General features: G+C 43.3%; 1 protein-coding gene across 3 annotated transcripts in view; it reads left to right on the forward strand.

Moving 5' to 3' along the window:
- Positions 1-20889, forward strand: part of arhgap24 (Rho GTPase activating protein 24) — a 162688-nt gene that overhangs the window by 128665 nt on the left and 13134 nt on the right. For 2 of the 3 annotated variants that reach the window (XM_061927507.2, XM_061927509.1), the window contains one exon: positions 20174-20296. In XM_061927507.2, coding sequence (XP_061783491.1) covers positions 20174-20296 — 123 coding nt within the window. Of the gene's footprint in view, positions 1-11378; positions 11504-20173; positions 20297-20889 lie in introns of those variants that run through there. The other variant, XM_061927508.1, reaches the window with a different exon arrangement.

Here is a 20889-nt window from a genome sequence, read left to right on the forward strand (position 1 = left end):
AAGGAACAAGGCAGTCCAAGGGACAGGCAGATGATCCAGGGCAGGAGAGAAGAGGCTAGATCCGTGTTCAGGCGAGGGTCGGGAATCGAGTAGTGATGGGATCGGCAGTTCTTTTGACTGTACTGAATCACTAGAATCAGTTCCTTAAATTGAGTCGTTCAAAAAATGTGTTCACCGAATCACCCCCCACCCCCCACCCCCCAAAAAATGGGGGGGGGGGGTGCGTAATACAGTACAGTGCAGACATTCACGGGAGAAGCAGCAAATAGGGTGAACGCGAGTCCCTACACAGCTCTGTGCATGCAGTACACCAGGCAGTGAGTGACACAGTCAGCACAGTTCAGTACGTGAACCTGAATCACTTCTGCAGCAGCAGTTCTGTGTGCAGGTCGGCGAATCATGAGTCAGTCAGTAACAGCTTCCCCAGCGGCGGATCTCGGTGTGTGTCAGTTCGCGAACGACACAAGCCCTCAGCACCCAATGAACGACGCGCACAGTGACTGAACGAGAGCCTCAATGTGACGTCCTCCTCCGCGACACAGTCAGTTCTCTGTGTCAGTAGGTTCGCGAGTCCTGATTCTGTCGTTCACTGAGTGATTCATGTCGTTAATCCGCGGTGAACGAATCGTTCGCTCAGTCCCTCCCCCCGCCCCCATGATGAGTAGCTGGCTGCGTCGTTCACCGACGTTGAGGGTTCAGTGAGTCACAGAATGCGCCAGTTCCACTCATACCGGCATGGTCGCGGCGGAGCTCAACTGAACTGAGAAAGGAACGAATCAGTTCATGAAGTGATTCGGTTCAGTACGTTCACTCAAAAGATTTGTTCGTTCGAACGAATCGTTCGCGAACGACACAACATCAGAATCGAGGAAGGCAGTCCAAAACACAGAGGAAGCAACGGGAGATTTCGAAGGAGAAGACTTGGGAAGGCACTGCGGGAGAGCAACACGGACGTCAGTCCCAGGTGTGCGGATTGCCGATTGTCTGCAAGCTTGTCGCTGCGTGGGCGTGCTGCGCTCAGCGTGAGCGGAGGCGTGTCCGGGCGAGCAGCCAGAGGAGGAACTGTAACACTCAGTTGCAGGAGGGAAGTGGGTTCGAATCCACGCCGTGACACAATCAAGATAAAAAAATATGAAAATCAAATTACAGGATGTTATTTATGTAGTTTCCTAAACATCATGTGATTTATTTGTTGTACATATGTAGCATCATCTACAAAGATACAAAGAATTGCTATTGTGACATCTAGTGGACACATTTAAAACAGCAGTTTTTCATTCAAAAATTACGGCTCATTTTTATAGTTGGCAAACTCATCCCGCGGGCCGGGTAAAACCGTACGTTTGACACCCCTGACTTAGCATGAATACAGTTGATGCATTTTTTACCTAAAGCGCAAACTGGTGCAATTATTGGATGCAGGCGGTAATCGGAGAATGTGTCATGACCTCTCAGAGCAGGGCTTGTCTTATGTTGTGCTTGTTGGCGTTTTCCTGCGTTTGGTGTTTTAGTTCCTGTCTTGCGCTCTTATATTGGTGACAATTCCTGTCTTGTGTGTGTTCACCTGCAGTAACTTTACCCCTGTCTCTGAACACTGGCTCCACACACCTGCTGTAAATGAACAATCAAGTCTATGTAGACGTGGACATGGTGTTTAGTACTCTTCTGAGAGGTAAACTGTTTTGCTGCTCTTCAAGCATTCTGTTAGTGGACCTTGAAGTCTGTTTTAGTTCCTTTGTCGTTGCATAGCCTTCCCTATGCGCCAGTGCATCTCCCGCTGCACTCGTTTTGTGTTTTGTCTAAGATTAGTTACCTTTTTACCTGCACGCCATCTCCTGCTGCCTTCTGCACATTGGGATCATGACACCCACAGCTACAATGCGACCCCCAGCGTCACAGATAGTCTGTCATTACGAAATTTTTAAACTTAACAACCTGGGTTTTTTTTTATTAACTTTCATGATGATTCACAAGTGAAACTTTGTTCTCTTCTAGCATGTAGTCATTTATTTACAAATACATTGCACAAGAGCAGCAAGAGAACCAATGTTGTAATAGCGGTCAGGAGCAAATTGCTAAGTCAACGGTAATACCGCTGATTAGTTCATTGTTTAAAACATTCCGGAATATACAGTCGCGGTAAAAAGTTTACATACAGTTGTAAAGAACATAATGTCATGGCTGTCTAGAGTTTCCAATCATTTATACAACTCTTATTTTTTTGTGATAGAGTGATTGGAGCACATACTTGTTGGTCACAAAAAACATTCATGAAGTTTGGTTCTTTTATGAATTTATTATGGGTCTACTGAAAATGTGAGCAAATCTGCTGAGTCAAAAGTATACATACAGCAATGTTAATATTTGGTTACATGTCCCTTGGCAAGTTTTACTGCAATAAAGCGCTTTTGGTAGCCATCCACAAGCTTCTGGTAGAATTTTTGACCACTCCTCTTGACAAAATTGGTGCAGTTCAGCTAAATTTGTTGGTTTTCTGACATGGACTTGTTTCTTCAGCATTGTCCACACGTTTAAGTCAGGACTTTGGGAAGGCCATTCTAAAACATTAATTCTAGCCTGATTTAGCCATTCCTTTACCACTTTTGACGTGTGTTCGGGGTCATTGTCGTGTTGGAACACCCAACTGCGCCCAAGACCCAGCCTCCGGGCTGATGATTTTAGGTTTTCCTGAAGAATTTGGCGGTAATCCTCCTTTTTCATTGTCCCATTTACTTTCTGTAAAGCACCAGTTTCATTGGCAGCAAAATAGGCCCAGTAGAGAATATTACTACGACCACCATCAACAACTCACTCTCTCCTTCGCGACTGCTGCCTTTAACAGAGCGACAGGTGATCGGACAAACACTCTCAGCTGTGTCATCTACGCACCTGTCGCTGATCTCGAAGCCGGTCCTGGCACACCCCGCTTCGCTGCAGGTCCGCAGGCCCCCCCCCCCAGTGTGTTAGTCCGACTTTTCAAAAATCGTGTTTCCATGGCTTGTAGGATGCTTATTTAGAGCCAAACTATTTGATAAATCTGACTAATTTAATACCAATGAGCCAGTCATGTTCAATGGACAGGGCTGGCATATATAGGAGCCTGATTGGCAACCAGGAACAGGTGTGTCCAGGTTGCCAATCAGAGACAGGTGTGGAAGCCAGTGCTCGATGGCATACAGGGGAAGCACACAGGAAAAAAAACACGGGTCCAAAAACTGTCTCTGAGATCATGACAACATTGAGGCTAAGTGTGTTTTATCTGATTAATGGAACAATCTAAAGCAGTGGTTCTCAAATGGGGGTACGCGTACCCCTGGGGGTACTTGAAGGTATGCCAAGGGGTACGTGAGATTTTTTTTTTAATATTCTAAAAATAGCAACAATTCAAAAATCCTTTATAAATATAAATAAAAACCTATCTTTTTTTCCAAATAGTTCAAGAAAGACCACTACAAATGAGCAATATTTTGCACTGTTATACAATTTAATAAATCAGAAACTGATGACATAGTGCTGTATTTTACTTCTTTATCTCTTTTTTTCAACCAAAACTGCTTTGCTCTGATTAGGTGGGTACTTGAATTTTTAAAAAAATTCACAGGGGGTACATCGCTGAAAAAAGGTTGAGAACCACTGATCTAAATGATCGATAGCTGCAGCCCAAATACGAACAAAAGACGCACAAAAGTTGGGAGTTGCACGCAACTTATTAGACACTTGTGTATGAGAGCGCGGAAAATAATCCAGAAGATGCCTCATGTATCACTTTGTGGTCATCTACAATTACGCATTACTACTTTTTGAACAGCGCCTGCGTTTTTGCGTACAAAACCGAAGCAACGACTAAATCACAATGCTTAAAAAACACTAATAAAGTTGGGGGTCATCTGATTCCATCCCCAAGATCCTGTCGGGACATCTCCTGGGCGACGTTACATTTCCTATTCCTAAAGTTGCAATTAACTCCGCTTACATAATAGTATATTTACAGCAGCCTTTGGCAGGACACACACACACACACACACACACACACACACACACACATACACACACACACACACACACACACTATATGAAAACAGAACGGAGGCACTCTCTCTGTCCGGTTTTTGCAAGGATCAACAGCTGCAAAAGGAAAACCGTGTTACAGATTCTGAAGGGTATTTTTTTTCCTTCCTGTGGGCAAAATAGAACCTTAGACATTACTAGCTTTGGCCTTGGTTCTGCTCGATGAAAATAAACACAATGATTGCTCCCTGTGTTTTTGTATACATGCACTCTCTTACCCACACATATACCACTATTAATGGTTTAAAGAGGTACCAACCTGGAGAGAGTGAAGGAAGGAAAATGTGTGTGTTCAGCACACACCTCAAGTTAACTTTCAGTTTCCATTCCTGCCAAGGCGCAACCTAGGTGGACAAAAGCATGAGAGATGGACAACCGTTTTAGAGACTCAGTTTATTTTCTCACAGTGATCAGAAAGTCATACAATAACTTTTTTGTTTTACTGAACTGCCAGTCATTGATTTGCTCAAAACTGGGCGACAGTAAGTCAGTAAGAATTAGGTCGGGTCGCGGGGGCAGCAGCCTAAGCAGGGAAGCCCAGACTTCCCTCTCCCCAGCCACTTCGCCCAGCTCTTCCTGTGGGACCCCGAGGCGTTCCCAGGCCAGCCGGGAGACATAGTCTTCCCAACGTGTCCTGGGTCTTCCCCGCGGCCTCCTACCGGTCGGACGTGCCCTAAAAACCTCCCTAGGGAGGCGTTCGGGTGGCATCCTGACCAGATGCCCGAACCACCTCATCTGGCTCCTCTCGATGTGGAGGAGCAGCGGCTTTACTTTGAGCTCCTACCGGATGGCAGAGCTTCTCACCCTATCTCTAAGGGAGAGCCCCGCCACCCGGCGGAGGGAAACTCATTTCGGCCGCTTGTACCCGTGATCTTGTCCTTTCGGTCATAACCCAAAGCTCATGACCATAGGTGAGGATGGGAACGTAGATCGACCGGTAAATTGAGAGCTTTGCCTTCCGGCTCAGCTCCTTCTTCACCACAACGGATCGATACAGCGTCCGCATTACTGAAGACGCCGCACCGATCCGCCTGTCGATCTCACGATCCACTCTTCCCTCACTCGTGAACAAGACTCCGAGGTACTTGAACTCCTCCACTTGGAGCAAGATCTCCTCCCCAACCCGGAGATGGCACTCCACCCTTTTCCGGGCGAGAACCATGGACTCGGACTTGGAGGTGCTGATTCTCATCCCAGTCTCTTCACACTCAGCTGCGAACCGATCCAGTGAGAGCTGAAGATCCTGGCCAGATGAAGCCATCAGGACCACATCATCTGCAAAAAGCAGAGACCTAATCCTGCAGCCACCAAACCAGATCCCCTCAAGGCCTTGACTTCGCCTAGAAATTCTGTCCATAAAAGTTATGAACAGAATCGGTAACAAAGGGCAGCCTTGGCGGAGTCCAACCCTCACTGGAAACGTGTCCGACTTACTACCGGCAATGCGGACCAAGCTCTGGCACTGATCATACAGGGAGCGGACTGCCACAATCAGACAGTCCGATACCCCGTACTCTCTGAGCACTCCCCACAGGACTTCCCGAGGGACACGGTCGAATGCCTTCTCCAAGTCCACAAAACACATGTAGCTGGTTGGGCAAACTCCCATGCACCCTCAAGGACCCTGCCGAGAGTATAGAGCTGGTCCACAGTTCCACGACCAGGACGAAAACCACACTGTTCCTCCTGAATCCGAGGTTCGACTATCCGGTGTAGCCTCCTCTCCAGTACACCTGAATAGACCTTACCGGGAAGGCTGAGGAGTGTGATCCCACGATAGTTAGAACACACCCTACGGTTCCCCTTCTTAAAGAGAGGAACCACCACCCCGGTCTGCCAATCCAGTGGTACCGCCCCCGATGTCCACGCGATGCTGCAGAGTCTTGTCAACCAAGACAGCCCCACAGCATCCAGAGCCTTAAGGAACTCCGGGCGGATCTCATCCATCCCCGGGGCCTTGCCACCGAGGAGCTTTTTAACTACCTCAGCAACCTCATCCCCAGAAATAGGAGAGCCCACCACAGACTCCCCAGGCACTGCTTCCTCATAGGAAGGCGTGTTGGTGGGATTGAGGAGGTCTTCGAAGTATTCCCTCCACCGATCCACAACATCCGCAGTCGAGGTCAGCAGAACACCATCCTCGCCATAGTGCACTGCTTCCCCTTCCTGAGGCGGCGGATGGTGGTCCAGAATTGCTTCGAAGCCATCCGGAAGTCGTTTTCCATGGCCTCACCGAACTCCTCTCATGTCCGAGTTTTTGCCTCTGCGACCGCTGAAGCCGCACACCGCTTGGCCTGTCGGTACTTGTCCACTGCCTCAGGAGTCCCATGAGCCAAAAGAACCCGATAGGACTCCTTCTTCAGCTTGACGGCATCCCTCACCGCCGGTGTCCACCAACGGGTTCTAGGATTACCGCCACGACAGGCACCAACTACCTTGCGGCCACAGCTCCAATCAGCCGCCTCGACAATAGAGGCGCGGAACATGGTCCATTCGGACTCAATCTCCAGCACCTCCCTCGTGACATGTTCAAAGTTCTTCCGGAGGTGGGAATTGAAACTCTCTCTGACAGGAGACTCTGCCAGACGTTCCCAGCAAACCCTCACAATGCGTTTGGGCCTGCCAGGTCTGTCCGGCACCCTCCCCCACCATCGCAGCCAACTCACCACCAGGTGGTGGTCGGTGGAAAGCTCCGCCCCTCTCTTCACCCGAGTGTCCAAAACATGAGGCCGCAAATCCGATGACACAACTACAAAGTCGATCATGGAACTGCGGCCTAGGGTGTCCTGGTGCCAAGTGCACATATGAACACCCTTATGTTTGAACATGGTGTTCATTATGGACAATCTGTGACGAGCACAAAAGTCCAATAACAAAACACCGCTCGGGTTCAGATCCGGGCAGCCATTCTTCCCAATCACGCCTCTCCAGGTTTCACTGTCACTGCCAACATGAGCATTGAAGTCCCCCAGTAGAACGAGGGAATCACCCGGGGGAGCACTCTCAAGTACTCCCTCGAGTGAATCCAAAAAGGGTGGGTACTCTGAGCTGCGGTTTGGCGCGTAAACGCAAACCACAGTCAGGACCCGTACCCCCACCCGAAGGCGGAGGGAAGCTACCCTCTCGTCCACCGGGTTGAACTCCAATGTACAGGCTCTGAGCCGGGGGGAAACAAGAATTCCCACCCCAGCCCGTCGCCTCTCACTGCCGGCAACGCCAGAGTGGAAGAGAGTCCAGCCCCTCTCGAGAGAACTGGTTCCAGAGCCCTTGCTGTGCGTCGAAGTGAGTCCGACTATATCTAGCCGGAACTTCTCCACCTCGCGCACTAGCTCAGGCTCCTTCCCCCCCAGCGAGGTGACGTTCCACGTCCCAAGAGCTAGCTTCTGTAGCCGAGGATCGGACCGCCAAGTGCCCTGCCCTCGGCTTCCGCCCAGCTCACATCGCACCCGACCTCTATGACCCCTGCTATGGGTGGTGAGCCCATTGGAGGGGGGACCCACGTTGCCTCTTCGGGCTGTGCCCGGCCGGACCCCATGGGGACAGGCCCGGCCACCAGGCGCTCGCCATCGTGCCCCACCTCCGGGCCTGGCTCCAGAGGGGGGCCCCGGTGACCCGCGTCCGGGCAAGGAAAATCTGGGTTCCTTGTTTGTTTTCTTCATAAAGGTCTTCGAGCTTTATTATTATTATTTATTTAATTTATTTTTGTTTAAATAGAGATGACATACATATGTTATTGTATAATTTAAGTTTGTGCGCGTGATTGACAGCCTAAGGCTTATGAGGCACATTTTTTATTTATTTTTTTATTTCAACTTAAAAACGTATGAGCCTATGCCTATGCCTACAACATAGGCTATGTGTTTATCTTTATTTTCCTGCCTGTCGTTGACAATGGAGATTGTCTGATATTTTGTCATGGCTGCAGATCAATCAATAAAGGTTCATCTTTGTCGCAAAATTGTTCACTGCTTCACTGTGCACCCCGCCCTCGTCCCTATTTGAGCATTATAACGTTAACAAGTTAATATTCATTGAAATAAATTCAGAACATTTTTTTACCTAACGAAAATATAGGCCTAGTCTTTCTAAAACATTTTTTTAACTTCTTAAAAGCCTCATTCTGCTTGCTGCAACTGCGCACACAAAGTGTGAGGAACACACTCCTGATCTGAGGGCATTGGCAACAATAGTCAACACTTTCTTAATGGAAATTACAATAATATTATAATAAAGATAAATAATAATATCACGCATTGAATGTCTCTGCTACATTGGATCAGTCTCCTTTCTTTAACAGGCAAAAGCTTTATAACCTCACTAATGCCTTGCATCGTCTATATTAGATATATATCAACGGGCGGGTGCGGGCGGGTGTGGTTTTGATAAAATGTTGGTTCGGGTGGATGGCGGATGGTTGACGACTTTTGTGATGCGGTTGCGGATGAAATAATTGCCTATCGGCGCATCTCTATCGGACATCTATACTAGCAACATTTCAATTGTGCTTTATTTATGAAGGATATATCTTCTCAGTGTGGTTATTGTCTGTCATTTGTCATTAAATAAAAGCATAACACACTCATAGCTCATTAAAGTGGAATATGTGACACACCACTTATAGTTTTAATCCACATACCTCTCTTCTCCTAGCGAAGGGTGCGAACTGGATGTGTAATATCCTCATTGAATGACGACGTGTGCTGGATATCAGACCAACAGCACTCGGTAACGAAACAAACACGCTCACATACATATTGCGCTTATAGCAACCATAGAGAGCAGAACACTTGTATTTTAACTTTAATACACTTACTTTAGTTATCTGCTGCACAGACAAGATGCCTGTTCGGCGAAAACTGCCAAGTTCAAACTGGTGTGTGACGCCACGATTGACCTTTTTCTTTTACAGAGCGCACCAACCCGAGAACATGAAAACAAAAATGGCAACTTATTTAATAGAAATACTGGACAATGTGCGTCCCTTGACAGCTCAATACGGAACGTGTACTTTTGTTTCTGAATACGGGACGATTTCTTTCTCTAGGGATGTTTGGCAACCCTATTTAAGTACAAACCCCGTTTCCATATGAGTTGGGAAATTGTGTTGGATGTAAATATAAACAGAATACAATGATTTGCAAATCCTTTTCAACTCATATTCAATTAAATGCACTACAAAGACAAGATATTTGATGTTCAAACTCATAAACTTTATTTTTGTTTTGCAAATAATAATTAGCTTAGAATTTAATGGCTGCAACACGTGCCAAAGTAGTTGGGAAAAGGCATGTTCACCACTGTGTTACATGGCCTTTCCTTTTAACAACACTTAGTAAACGTTTGGGAACTGAGGAGACCAATTTTTTAAGCTTTTCAGGTGGAATTCTTTCCCATTCTTGCTTGATGTACAACTTAAGTTGTTCAACAGTCCGGGGGTCTCCGTTGTCGTATTTTAGGCTTCATAATGCGCCACACATTTTCAATGGGAGACAGGTCTGGACTACAGGCAGGCCAGTCTAGTACCCGCACTCTTTTACTATGAAGCCACGTTGATGTAACACGTGGCTTGGCATTGTCTTGCTGAAATAAGCAGGGGCGTCCATAGTAACGTTGCTTGGATGGCAACATATGTTGCTCCAAAACCTGTATGTACCTTTCAGGATTAATGGCGCCTTCACAGATGTGTAAGTTACCCATGTCTTGGGCACTAATACACCCCCATACCATCACACATGCTGACTTTTGAATTTTGTGCCCTAAGCAGTTCTTTTCCTTTTTGTTCCGGAGGACATGACGTCCACAGTTTCCAAAAAAACAATTTCAAATGTGGACTCGTCAGACCACAGTACACTATTCCACTTTGCATCAGTCCATCTTAGATGAGCTCGGGGGCCCTGCGAAGCCGGCGGCATTTCTGGGTGTTGTTGATAAATGTCTTTCGCTTTGCATAATAGAGTTTTAACTTGCATTTACAGATGTAGCAACGAACTGTAGTTACTGACAGTGGTTCTCTGAAGTGTTCCTGAGCCCATGTGGCTATATCCTTTACACACTGATGTCTGTTTTTGATGCAGTACCGCCTGAGGGACCCGAGGTCATAGGCATTCAGTGTTACGTGCAGTGATTTCTCCAGATTCTGATATTACAGACCTTAGATGGTGAAACCCCTAAACTCTGTGCAATAGCTCGTTGAGAAATGTTGTCCTTAAACTGTTCGACAATTTGCTCACGCATTTGTTCACAAAGTGGGGACCCTCGCCCCGTCCTTGTTTGTGAATGACCGAGCATTTAATGGAATCTGCTTTTATACCCAATCATGGCACCCACCTGTTCCCAATTAGCCTGTTCACCTGTGGGATGTTCCAAATAAGTGTTTGACAAGCATTCCTCATCTTTCTCAGTCTTTTTTGCCACTTGTGCCAGCTTTTTGCAGGCATCAAATTCCAAATGAGCCGATATTTGCAAAAAATAAAGTTTTCCAGTTGGAACATTAAGTATCTTGTCTTTGCAGTCTATTCAAATGAATATAAGTTGAAATTCTGTTTTTATTTACGACTTACACAACGTGCCAACTTCACTGGTTTTTGGGATTTGTATGTTCAAGAATTGAGTTATCTCATCTTTTTAGACAGCTTTCAAACAAAAGGACCTGGGTGGACTCTCCCCTCCTAAAAGGGGGTGTCCTAATAGTGTTATTGCCAGAAAAGGCAATTATTGACTTTTCTTTGGCGCCATCTTCTCCCCTGAGGACCCTTTCAGAGAGACGCGGTCAAGCAGCATCTTCCCTTTTGCTCGGTGACTTTGTTACTCATTTGCCATCAGATGGTAATGGATAGCCATTGTGGCACTATGGAGTCTGTGTCCTCTGCCAGGCGCCGTCTTTCGGGACCCAGGTGAGGAGGCTCGTGTTTCCTGGTGGGCCTTCAGTCCACAGCGACATGGTGGGCCATCGATACCCACAAACCGGGAGGTCGGGAGCAAGGAGAGCTGGTATTAAATGGCAAGAAATGTCCCCTAGAAGCAGACAAGATGATGTATTTCGGAATAGCTTAAAGATGGGAAAGTCAACAAATTAGGTCGTCGTTGGCGTGTGTTTGAAGAAGCATCACAGTGTGAATGGGGATGCCGTGTTTGCTTATGAGGTCGCGGCCTGTGTCGAAGCGGCGGTCTACCCATTGTTCCCGTTACAGTGCTAAAGACAAGTATGCATGCACCAACCCCCTCTGCAAACCTCGCCTCCTTCCCTCCCTTTCTCTTTCACACCCGCTCAGCTGTGCTCACTCACTCATTTCGGGGACCAAAAGTGCATCTCAAGGCAGGAGCTCCCGCCCTAAAGTTATAAGGACTCTTTTTTTTTTTTTTTTAAACCATCTCTGGACTATGGAGGTGGTGCATAGTCTGCCTTCATATGGACTTTCTGATTTACTGCAATCAGGTAAGGTTAGAGACCGCTACACTTTAACGCTGCATTGCTTCTCTATGCCTTTTTTCCGCATCCTTCTGTTTGAATGAAAACAATGAGGACTAAATCATTAGATGCATCCTTCTATCTTCACTTGCATGCGTGCACTTGTATATGTTGCCACACTTTATAATGTTTTTTGTCTATTTGTAGGGATTTGACATTGTTGTCATTGTTTACTGTTGTTTTCCTATTGTAGTTACAGCATCTACACACAGTTAATGCAACATATAAAACACATATTTCATTGTTTCACTGCATTTTTGTATGTTTGAGTTAGAGATGTCCGATAATATCGGACTGCCGATATTATCGGCTGATAAATGGTTTAAAATGTAATATCGGAAATTATCGGTATCGGTTTCAAAAAGTGAAATTTATGACTTTTTAAAACGCCACTGTGTACACGGACGCAGGGAGAAGTACAGAGCGCCAATAAACCTTAAAGGCACTGCCTTGGCAGTCACATAATATCTATAGCTTTTCACACACACAAGTGAATGCAAGCCATACAACTGCCATACAGGTCAACAGCCATACAGGTCACACTGAGGGTGGCCCTATAAACAACTTTAACACTGTTACAAATATGCGCCACACTGTGAACCCCACACCAAACAAGAATGACAAACACATTTCGTGGTACATGGACGTAGGGAGAAGTACAGAGCAGTTGCATCTCCCAGTCATACTTGCCAACCCTCCCGATTTTCCCGGGAGACTCCCAAATTTCAGTGCCCCTCCCGAAAATCTCCCGGGGCAACCATTCTCCCGAATTTCTCCCGATTTCCACCCAGACAACAATATTGGGGGCGTGCCTTAAAGGCACTGCTTTTGCGTGCCGGCCCAATCACATAGAATCTACGGCTTTTCACACACACAAGTGAATGCACTCATACTTGGTCAACAGCCATACAGGTCGCACTGAGGGTGGCCGTATAAACCACTTTACACTGTTACAAATATGCGCCACACTGTAAACCCACACCAAACAAGAATGACAAACACATTTCGGGAGAATATCCGCACCGTAACACAACATAAACACAACAGAACAAATACCCAGAACCCCTTGCAGCACTAACTCTTCCGGGACGCTACAATATACACCCCCCGCTACCCTATACCCAAAACCCCGCCCACCTCAACCTCCTCATGCTCTCTCAGGGAGAGCATGTCCCAAATTCCAAGCTGCTGTTTTGAGGCATGTTAAAAAAAATAATGCACTTTGTGACTTCAATAATAAATATGGCAGTGCCATGTTGGCATTTTTTTTCCATAACTTGAGTTGATTTATTTTGGAAAACCTTGTTACATTGTTTAATGCATTCAGCGGGGCATCACAACAAAATTAGGCATAATAATGTGTTAATTCCACGACTGTATATATCGGTATCGGTTGATATCGGAATCTGTAATTAAGAGTTGGACAATATCGGAATATCGGATATCGGCAAAAAAGCCATTATCAGACATCTCTAGTTTGAGTCATTTTTGTGTGTTCATGGCCGTATTTTTAGGGGTGACCCGATACAACTTTTCCCACTTCCAATGCGATACAGATACTGAAGCCGTGAGTATTGGCTGATACCGATATTCACCCAATGTCACTACAAATCTTAGTACATGTTTTATTAATTTGTAGTGAAAATGATTGATCAAGTCAAATTAGTCCGAGAACAACGGTAGGTATGAATAACACTAACCTTGTGACAGACTTAAAGTTGAAGTGGAGTGGTATGTGTTTTTCGGCAATACCTATCGGTCATAATAATTCATTAAATTAAGAGCATGACGAAGTAAATTGAATGATGCGGACACGTTTATTACTGGATTATTTATAATTTGGCAAGGCTAGTCTTGGAGACTTTGTATATGTAAGTAATATGCAACTATAAGTATTTGATGCTTGTTTTATTGACAAATGTGCTGTTTTAGACTGCGTTGTTGTTCAACTAATGAGCCTTATTACGTATGTCTTGTGTACCATTGTGTGCTGATCTGTCGTGTAGCTGCTGGTAGCCTATGTTTACTTTTTGTTAATGAGTTGACTAAAATAGAAGAAAGGGCCAACCTTGTGTGCTTTTTGGAGGACATTTAGATGTTAACTGGCTCTGCAGCACTGCTTCTTAAAAGGCTAAACCGGGGTCAAACCGGTATCATGCGATAGTTGTTTTTTTGCTAATATGGGACGATATCCAATATTAATATTGGATCGGAGACCTCGAGTATTTTTTTAATGTTTTTGCAACTTTTAGCATTCTTTTTTCCCACACATCTTAAATGTCTTAATCCTTTGAATGTCAGTGATCTTCTTTTACAGTGTTTTTTCTTGGACAAATGATACTATTTTATATTTGGGTCAATTTGGTAAAAAAAAAAAGTGTTTTGACAAATCCAGTTTGGCAGATTATTTAGCTTTTTTCGATACTAATATTTCATATTACTGAAGATAAGTAAAGATACAATGTCATTTTACAGATACCAACAAAATACAATTTGGAGTTGCATGCAAGTCATTAGGCACTTGTGTATGGGAGTGCAACAAAGATGCCCAGTGGGTTACATTATGGTCATTGATAGGGATGTCCGATAATATCAGACTGCCGATATTATCGGCCGATAAATGCTTTAAAATGTAATATCGGAAATCAGCGGTATCGGATTCAAAAAGTTAAATTTATGACTTTTTAAAACGCCGCTGTACAGAGTGGTACACGGACGTAGGGAGACTTGCCAACCCTCCCGATTTTCCCGGGAGACTCCCGAATTTCAGTGCCCCTCCCGAAAATCTCCCAGGGCAACCATTCTCCCGAATTTCTCCCGATTTCCACCCAGACAACAATATTGGGGGCGTGCCTTAAAGGCACTGCCTTTGCGTGCCGGCCCAATCACACGGCTTTTCACACACACAAGTGAATGCACTCATACTTGGTCAACAGCCATACAGGTCACACTGAGGGTGGCTTTATAAACAACTTCAACACTGTTACAAATATGCGCCACACAAGCTGCTGTTTTGAGGCATGTTAAAAAAAATCATGCACTTTGTGACTTCAATAATAAATATGGCAGTGCCATGTTGGCATTTTTTTCCATAACTTGAGTTGATTTATTTTGGAAAACCTTGTTACATTGTTTAATGCATCCAGCGGGGCATCACAACAAAATTAGGCATAATAATGTGTTAATTCCACGACTGTATATATCGGTATCGGTTGATATCGGAACGGTAATTAAGAGTTGGACAATATCGGAATATCGGATATCGGCAAAAAGCCGTTATTGGACATCTCTAGTCATTGACAATCATGCATTCACACTTTTTAAAGGTCACCTGGTCCTTGTCATGCTTTTTTGAATTAAATAAGCAGTAACTAAGAGAACGCTAGCTGATCTCTGTGCAAACAAGTGGCGGTCTATAGCAGGTGAGCATTCCTCGTTTTGTCCTAAGCTAAGCATTTCTTTGCTGCCAATGAACAGATGGCTCCGAGTCCAAACTATACCCGTATGTTTTAAAAGTGCACGTGAGAAAACCTCCTCACAGGGATCAGAGTGAAGTGTAATGGCCATCAAGGTATTTGTTAAACCATTCCAAGCACACTGAGACCCTTTGTTGTATCCCACCTGTTTGGAGCAGCTAGTTACAGACCTCATCGCAGCTGGCTTCTTATTAGTGGCCACAACTGAAATGAGCAGTTGCTGTTTGCTAATGATCACACACACACACACACACACACACACACACACACACACACACACACACACTCAGTTTTAGTCTTAGATCTTAAATTGGAATAAAAAGATTAGCTAGCTAACAGATTTGAGGACAGAGATTGGCAGAATAGCCACTTGTTGCAAGGCAGACTTCATAGGACTCAATCCAATTCTCCATTGACTCATTGATTTGAATTGATTTGAAAGGGACATTGCATGTTAATGAATAGACGTATTAGAAACATGAATGTAAACATGCCAGATTTTTAGCCACAGGTTCATTTCTATCTGTAATTGAACTCAGTGACAACACTGCCTCGCTGTTTTATTATTAACCATATTGACACGAAGAAGAAAAATCATGTGTAGTATTTACACGTGAAAAGCCCAAGCTGGTCGGAGCTTCTCACCCTGTCACTCACACATACCAGTGCCCTGGAAAGGTGTGTTTGTGACACAGTGGGGAAAAAAGTGTCTCAAAGTTTTGACAAATTGCAAACTATTAAGTAGGAGTTATGATGAAGATTGCTAATTTCAGTAATATTGAAAAACATACTTATATCTTTTTTTTGGTCTTTGAATTTGTCATTAAAAATGTTTTTGTTTTTTTTCTTTTACTTTTCTCGACCTTTTTTCATTTTTGTCTTCTTTTTCGTTTATTTATTTACCTTTTTCTTCGATTGTATTTTTTATTTCATTTCAATTTTTTCTATAGATGTCCGATAATGGCTTTTTTTTGCCGATATCCGATATTCCGATATTGTCCAACTCTTAATTACCGATTCCGATATCAACCGATACCGATATATACAGTCTTGGACTTAACACATTATTATGCCTAATTTTGTTGTGATGCCCCGCTGGATGCATTAAACAATGTAACAAGGTTTTCCAAAATAAATCAACTCAAGTTATGGAAAAAAAATGCCAACATGGCACTGCCATATTTATTATTGAAGTCACAAAGTGCATAATTTTTTTTAACATGCCTCAAAACAGCAGCTTATAATTTGGGACATGCTCTCCCTGAGAGAGCATGAGGAGGTTGAGGTGGGTGGGGTGAGGTGGGGTGTGGAGGTACCAGGGGATGTATATTGTAGCGTCCCGGAAGAGTTAGTGCTGCAAGGGGTTCTGGGTATTTGTTCTGTTGTGTTACGGTGCGGATGTTCTCCCGAAATGTGTTTGTCATTCTTGTTTGGTGTGGGTTCACAGTGTGACACATATTTGTAACAGTGTTAAAAGTGTTTACACGGCCACCCTCAGTGTGACCTGTATGGCTGTTGACCAAGTATGCTTTGCATTCACTTGTTTGTGTGAAAAGCCGTAGATATTATGTGATTGGGCCGGCACGCAAAGGCAGTGCTTTAAGGTTTGTTGGCGCTCTGTAATTTTCCCAAGTCCGTGTACCACTCCGTACAGCAGCGTTTTAAAAAGTCATACATTTTACTTTTTGAAACCGATACCGATAATTTCTGATATCACATTTTAAAGCATTTAAAATGTGATATCGATTTGAGATGTCCGATAATATCGGACTGCTGATATTATCGGACATCTAAAAAATGTTCTATTACTTTTTTGTTATTTTTTTATTTTTTGTCTTCTTTAGGGCTGTCCAGTGATTACTATTTTAATCAGATTAATCACACTCTAGAACAGGGGTGTCAAACTCTTTTTAGATCGGGGGCCACATCTAGAAAAATCTACTCCCAAGTGGGCGGGACCGGTAAAATCACGGCACGATAACTTAAAAATAAAGACAACTTCAGATTGTTTTCTCTGTTTAAAAATAGCACAAGCACATTCTGAAAATGTACAAATCATAATGTTGTTGGGTTTTTTTTACAATTACCTGTTGCGGTTGATAGTATGTATACTTTGTCGTTATTTATATTTTCTGAATAAATGATGTGATAATGTTCATCAGTCAACTCATCGGTGTTAATTTTCAATCAAGATAAAAAAATGATATCAAAATCAAATTACAGTATGTTATTTATGTAGTTTGATCATTTTTCTCGACTGATGTACTAACATCATGTGGTTTATTTTGTACATATGTAGCATCGACTACAAATATACAAATAATTGCTATTGCGACATCCATTTATAACAGCTGTTTCTTTCATTCAAAAATTTCAGGTTAATTTTTATACTTAGCATCCGGCGCTCGGGCCGTACGTTTGGCACCCTTGATTTAGAACTTCGATTAATCATGATTAATCACAGGTTATTATTTGCTTGCAGAAATACAATTTGCTTAGGAAAATACCCCAATATTTGGATACAAATGCAATTTTGTAGTCAGATTATCACGCAGGAACGTTTTCTAAATGTTTTACTGAACTGCAAGTCATTGATGTGCTCAAAACTTGGTGACAGTAAGTACAGTAAGAATTAAGTGCACATTATTTTTGTCTGAAATATTAAAATTTTGTGCTTTTGTATTTAACAGAGGTCTGTCCTGCTTAATTTAAAACAAAAACAAATCAGTGTGCAGCTTTACAATAGAGCAGGTCTCCAACTTTCTTCACTATATAAACTACTGTGCCAAAAAGAGAGATGAGATATTTCTTTAACTAATATGACTGGCAACATTTCACTTGTGCTTTATTTATGAAGGATATATCTTCTCAGTGTGGTAAGTGTCTGTATGCTACATTGTGTAATGTGTCATTAAATAAAAGCATCACACACTCATAGCTCATTAAAGTGGAATATGTGACACGCCACTTATAGTTTTAATCCACATAGCACTTACTTTAATAAAAATACTGGACAAAGTGCCTCCCTTGACAGCTCGATACGGAACGTGTACTTTTGTATCTAAATACGGGATGATTCTGCGTTTCAAGGGACGTTTGGCAACCCTAGCATTTATACTCGGGCGCCATTCTCACGTTCATGTTTCAGGAGCTGGTTAAAACAAACACTGGGATTAATCATCAATAATTTATTGTAACGAGATAAAAAAATATATATATTAATCACATGCGTTAACATGTTAACATTGGCAGCCCTTGCCTTCTTCTTTTTCATCTTTTATTTATTTATTTATTTTTATTTTTTTGAATTCTTTCTTTTTCTTTTGTCTTTGCCTATTTCTTCTTTCCTTTTTTTTTCTTTCCCTTGTTTCCTTTTCTTCTTTTTCTTCCTGTTTTTCTTTCTGTTCCCTTTTCTTCATTTTTTCTATTTTTCTTTTACTTTCTTCATTTTCAACCAACGAACGAGATTTCTCTATAGAATCTCCTTTGTGGTCAACAAAAGCACCATGAGGATTCTGGCGGCAACTCTCGTTCAACCCTTTTTCGATTACGCATGCACCTCCTGGTACCCTAGCACCCCCAAAACCCTCAAATCTAGACTCCAAACATCCCAGAACAAGCTAGTCAGGTTACTTCTAGACCTCCACCCCAGATCCCACCTCACTCCTACCCACTTCTCCAAAGTGGGCTGGCTCAGGGTGGAGGACAGAGTAAAACAACTTGCACTGAGCCCAGTCTATAAAATCCGCTACACCTCCCTGATACCGAAGTACATGTCAAACTACTTCCTTAACGTAAATGACCGCCATAACCACAACACCAGGGGGAGCTCTACTAACCACGTTAAACCCAGATTCCGAACTAACAAAGGTCTTAACTCATTCTCCTTCTATGCCACGTCAATATGGAATGCACTCCCAACAGGTGTAAAAGAAAGTGCATCTCTATCCTCCTTTAAAACCGCAGTAAAAGTACACCTCCAGGCAACTTCAACCCTAAACTAACACCCTCCCCGGATTGTTAATAATCAAATGTAAACAATCAAATGCAGATACTTTTTCTTATGCTTTCTGATCTCTCTCTCTCTCTGCCCACTACTTGCTGTCCATATCCTACCAAGTCAGACCTACACTGTTCCAATGTCCATTTCTCTGTTCTCAATTGTTGATGACTGACGATAACAACCAAACCTAACCCCCACCCCCCTCCACACCCCGGATTGTAAATAATGTAAATAATTCAATGTGATTATCTTGTGTGATGACTGTATTATGATGATAGTATATATCTGATAGTATATATCTGTATCATGAATCAATTTAAGTGGACCCCAACTTAAACAAGTTGAAAAACTTATTCGGGTGTTACCATTTAGTGGTCAATTGTACGGAATATGTACTTCACTGTGCAATCTACTAATAAAAGTCTCAATCAATCAATCAATTCTTTTTCATCTTTCTGTTTTTCTTTCTGTTCCTCAGTGTTAGTACACACATATCATATCTAGCTTTATTGCAGACTCCAACGTCCAAGTAGACATGCAATCACATACAGTACATAAAACAAACAAACAAACAAACACAATAAATATACAGTATAAAAAGCATTATCACATAATATTTAAAAAAGTGCTTGTGCATATTCAGTAAAAGGCATCTAATAAATGAATAAAAGCAGCAAAAAAAATAAAAATTATATATATATATATATATATATATATAATTTGGTACTTGGTACAATACTAATGTCACCATAGCTTGATAAATATGCAGGTCACGGCATTGTAGGCAGTTATTTGTAATGTTTTTCAGAAGCCTCAATGGCGAAATATAAGCATCCCAATTACCTGCATTGTTAGCTGCCTCATACTAGCAGTTTTTTATATTTGGAATGCACATAAAAGGGAAATAAGTGTGTTCTTGTCTCACATAAGAGCTTTTTTTTTTTTTTTTTTAAAGTGCAGCTCCCCTTTAAAAGGAGTTTTCCTTGCCTAAGTAGGTAGGGTTCAGTTTTCTTTCATTTATTAGGAGAGTAAAAAAAATATTTGTTTTATGACTATTTGGGCATTGGAACACAATGCCTGTGCAATTTGTCTCGCAACAAGCATCTATGAGATTTTTGTAAGGATAAATCATAAAGATGTCACTGTTTTTTTCAACAGGGGGAGACAGAGAGCGGATGACAACCAACCATGAGACCTACCTCCTTATGGCCAGCACCCAGAATGACATGGAGGATTGGGTGAAGACCATCCGCAGGGTCATATGGGCTCCTTTTGGTGGAGGTCAGTGGTAAACTGTTGGAGCATGTATTTAGATGGGAGACGAGGGCAGGCGTGCAGCAGGCGTGTGCACGGACCGCCATGAATAGTGGAGGCCGAGTTGGCCCCTCTGTGTGAAGTGCAGGCGGTTTGATGTCTATTGCAGTTGACTGTTCATGAATAGGACGAGCCATTTGTCAAAGATGCCACAAGAAGGGTGGCTCCACGGCCGTACTCTGCCAATCCCCCCAACGCACACACACACTCACACACACTCACACACACCCACACACGGACACATCCAGCCTTTCACATTTTGCTGTAGCAGCAGATTGAGGCCCGACTGGCCAGTCAGGGGCCTCACGGTGCGATTGGGACTGACAGATAAGACCCCTCACCACCAATGCCCGCAACAAGTTTGTCGTTATGTTGTGCCGACGCTCCGATGTTGAGGTTTAGATTTAGACCTTTTGAGATGTGCTGCTGTGGACACTCCTTCTGGATCCTTCAAGATTTGCTGCACGGTAATTTTTATTACCAGTTAACTTGTGGTTTGGGAGCGTTTTTGTGTTAACTTCGAAAAATTGCTTTCAATTTTTGGTACGTGATTACACCTT

This window comes from Nerophis lumbriciformis, linkage group LG32 (genome assembly GCF_033978685.3).
Source record: "Nerophis lumbriciformis linkage group LG32, RoL_Nlum_v2.1, whole genome shotgun sequence".
NCBI lineage: Eukaryota > Metazoa > Chordata > Actinopteri > Syngnathiformes > Syngnathidae > Nerophis > Nerophis lumbriciformis.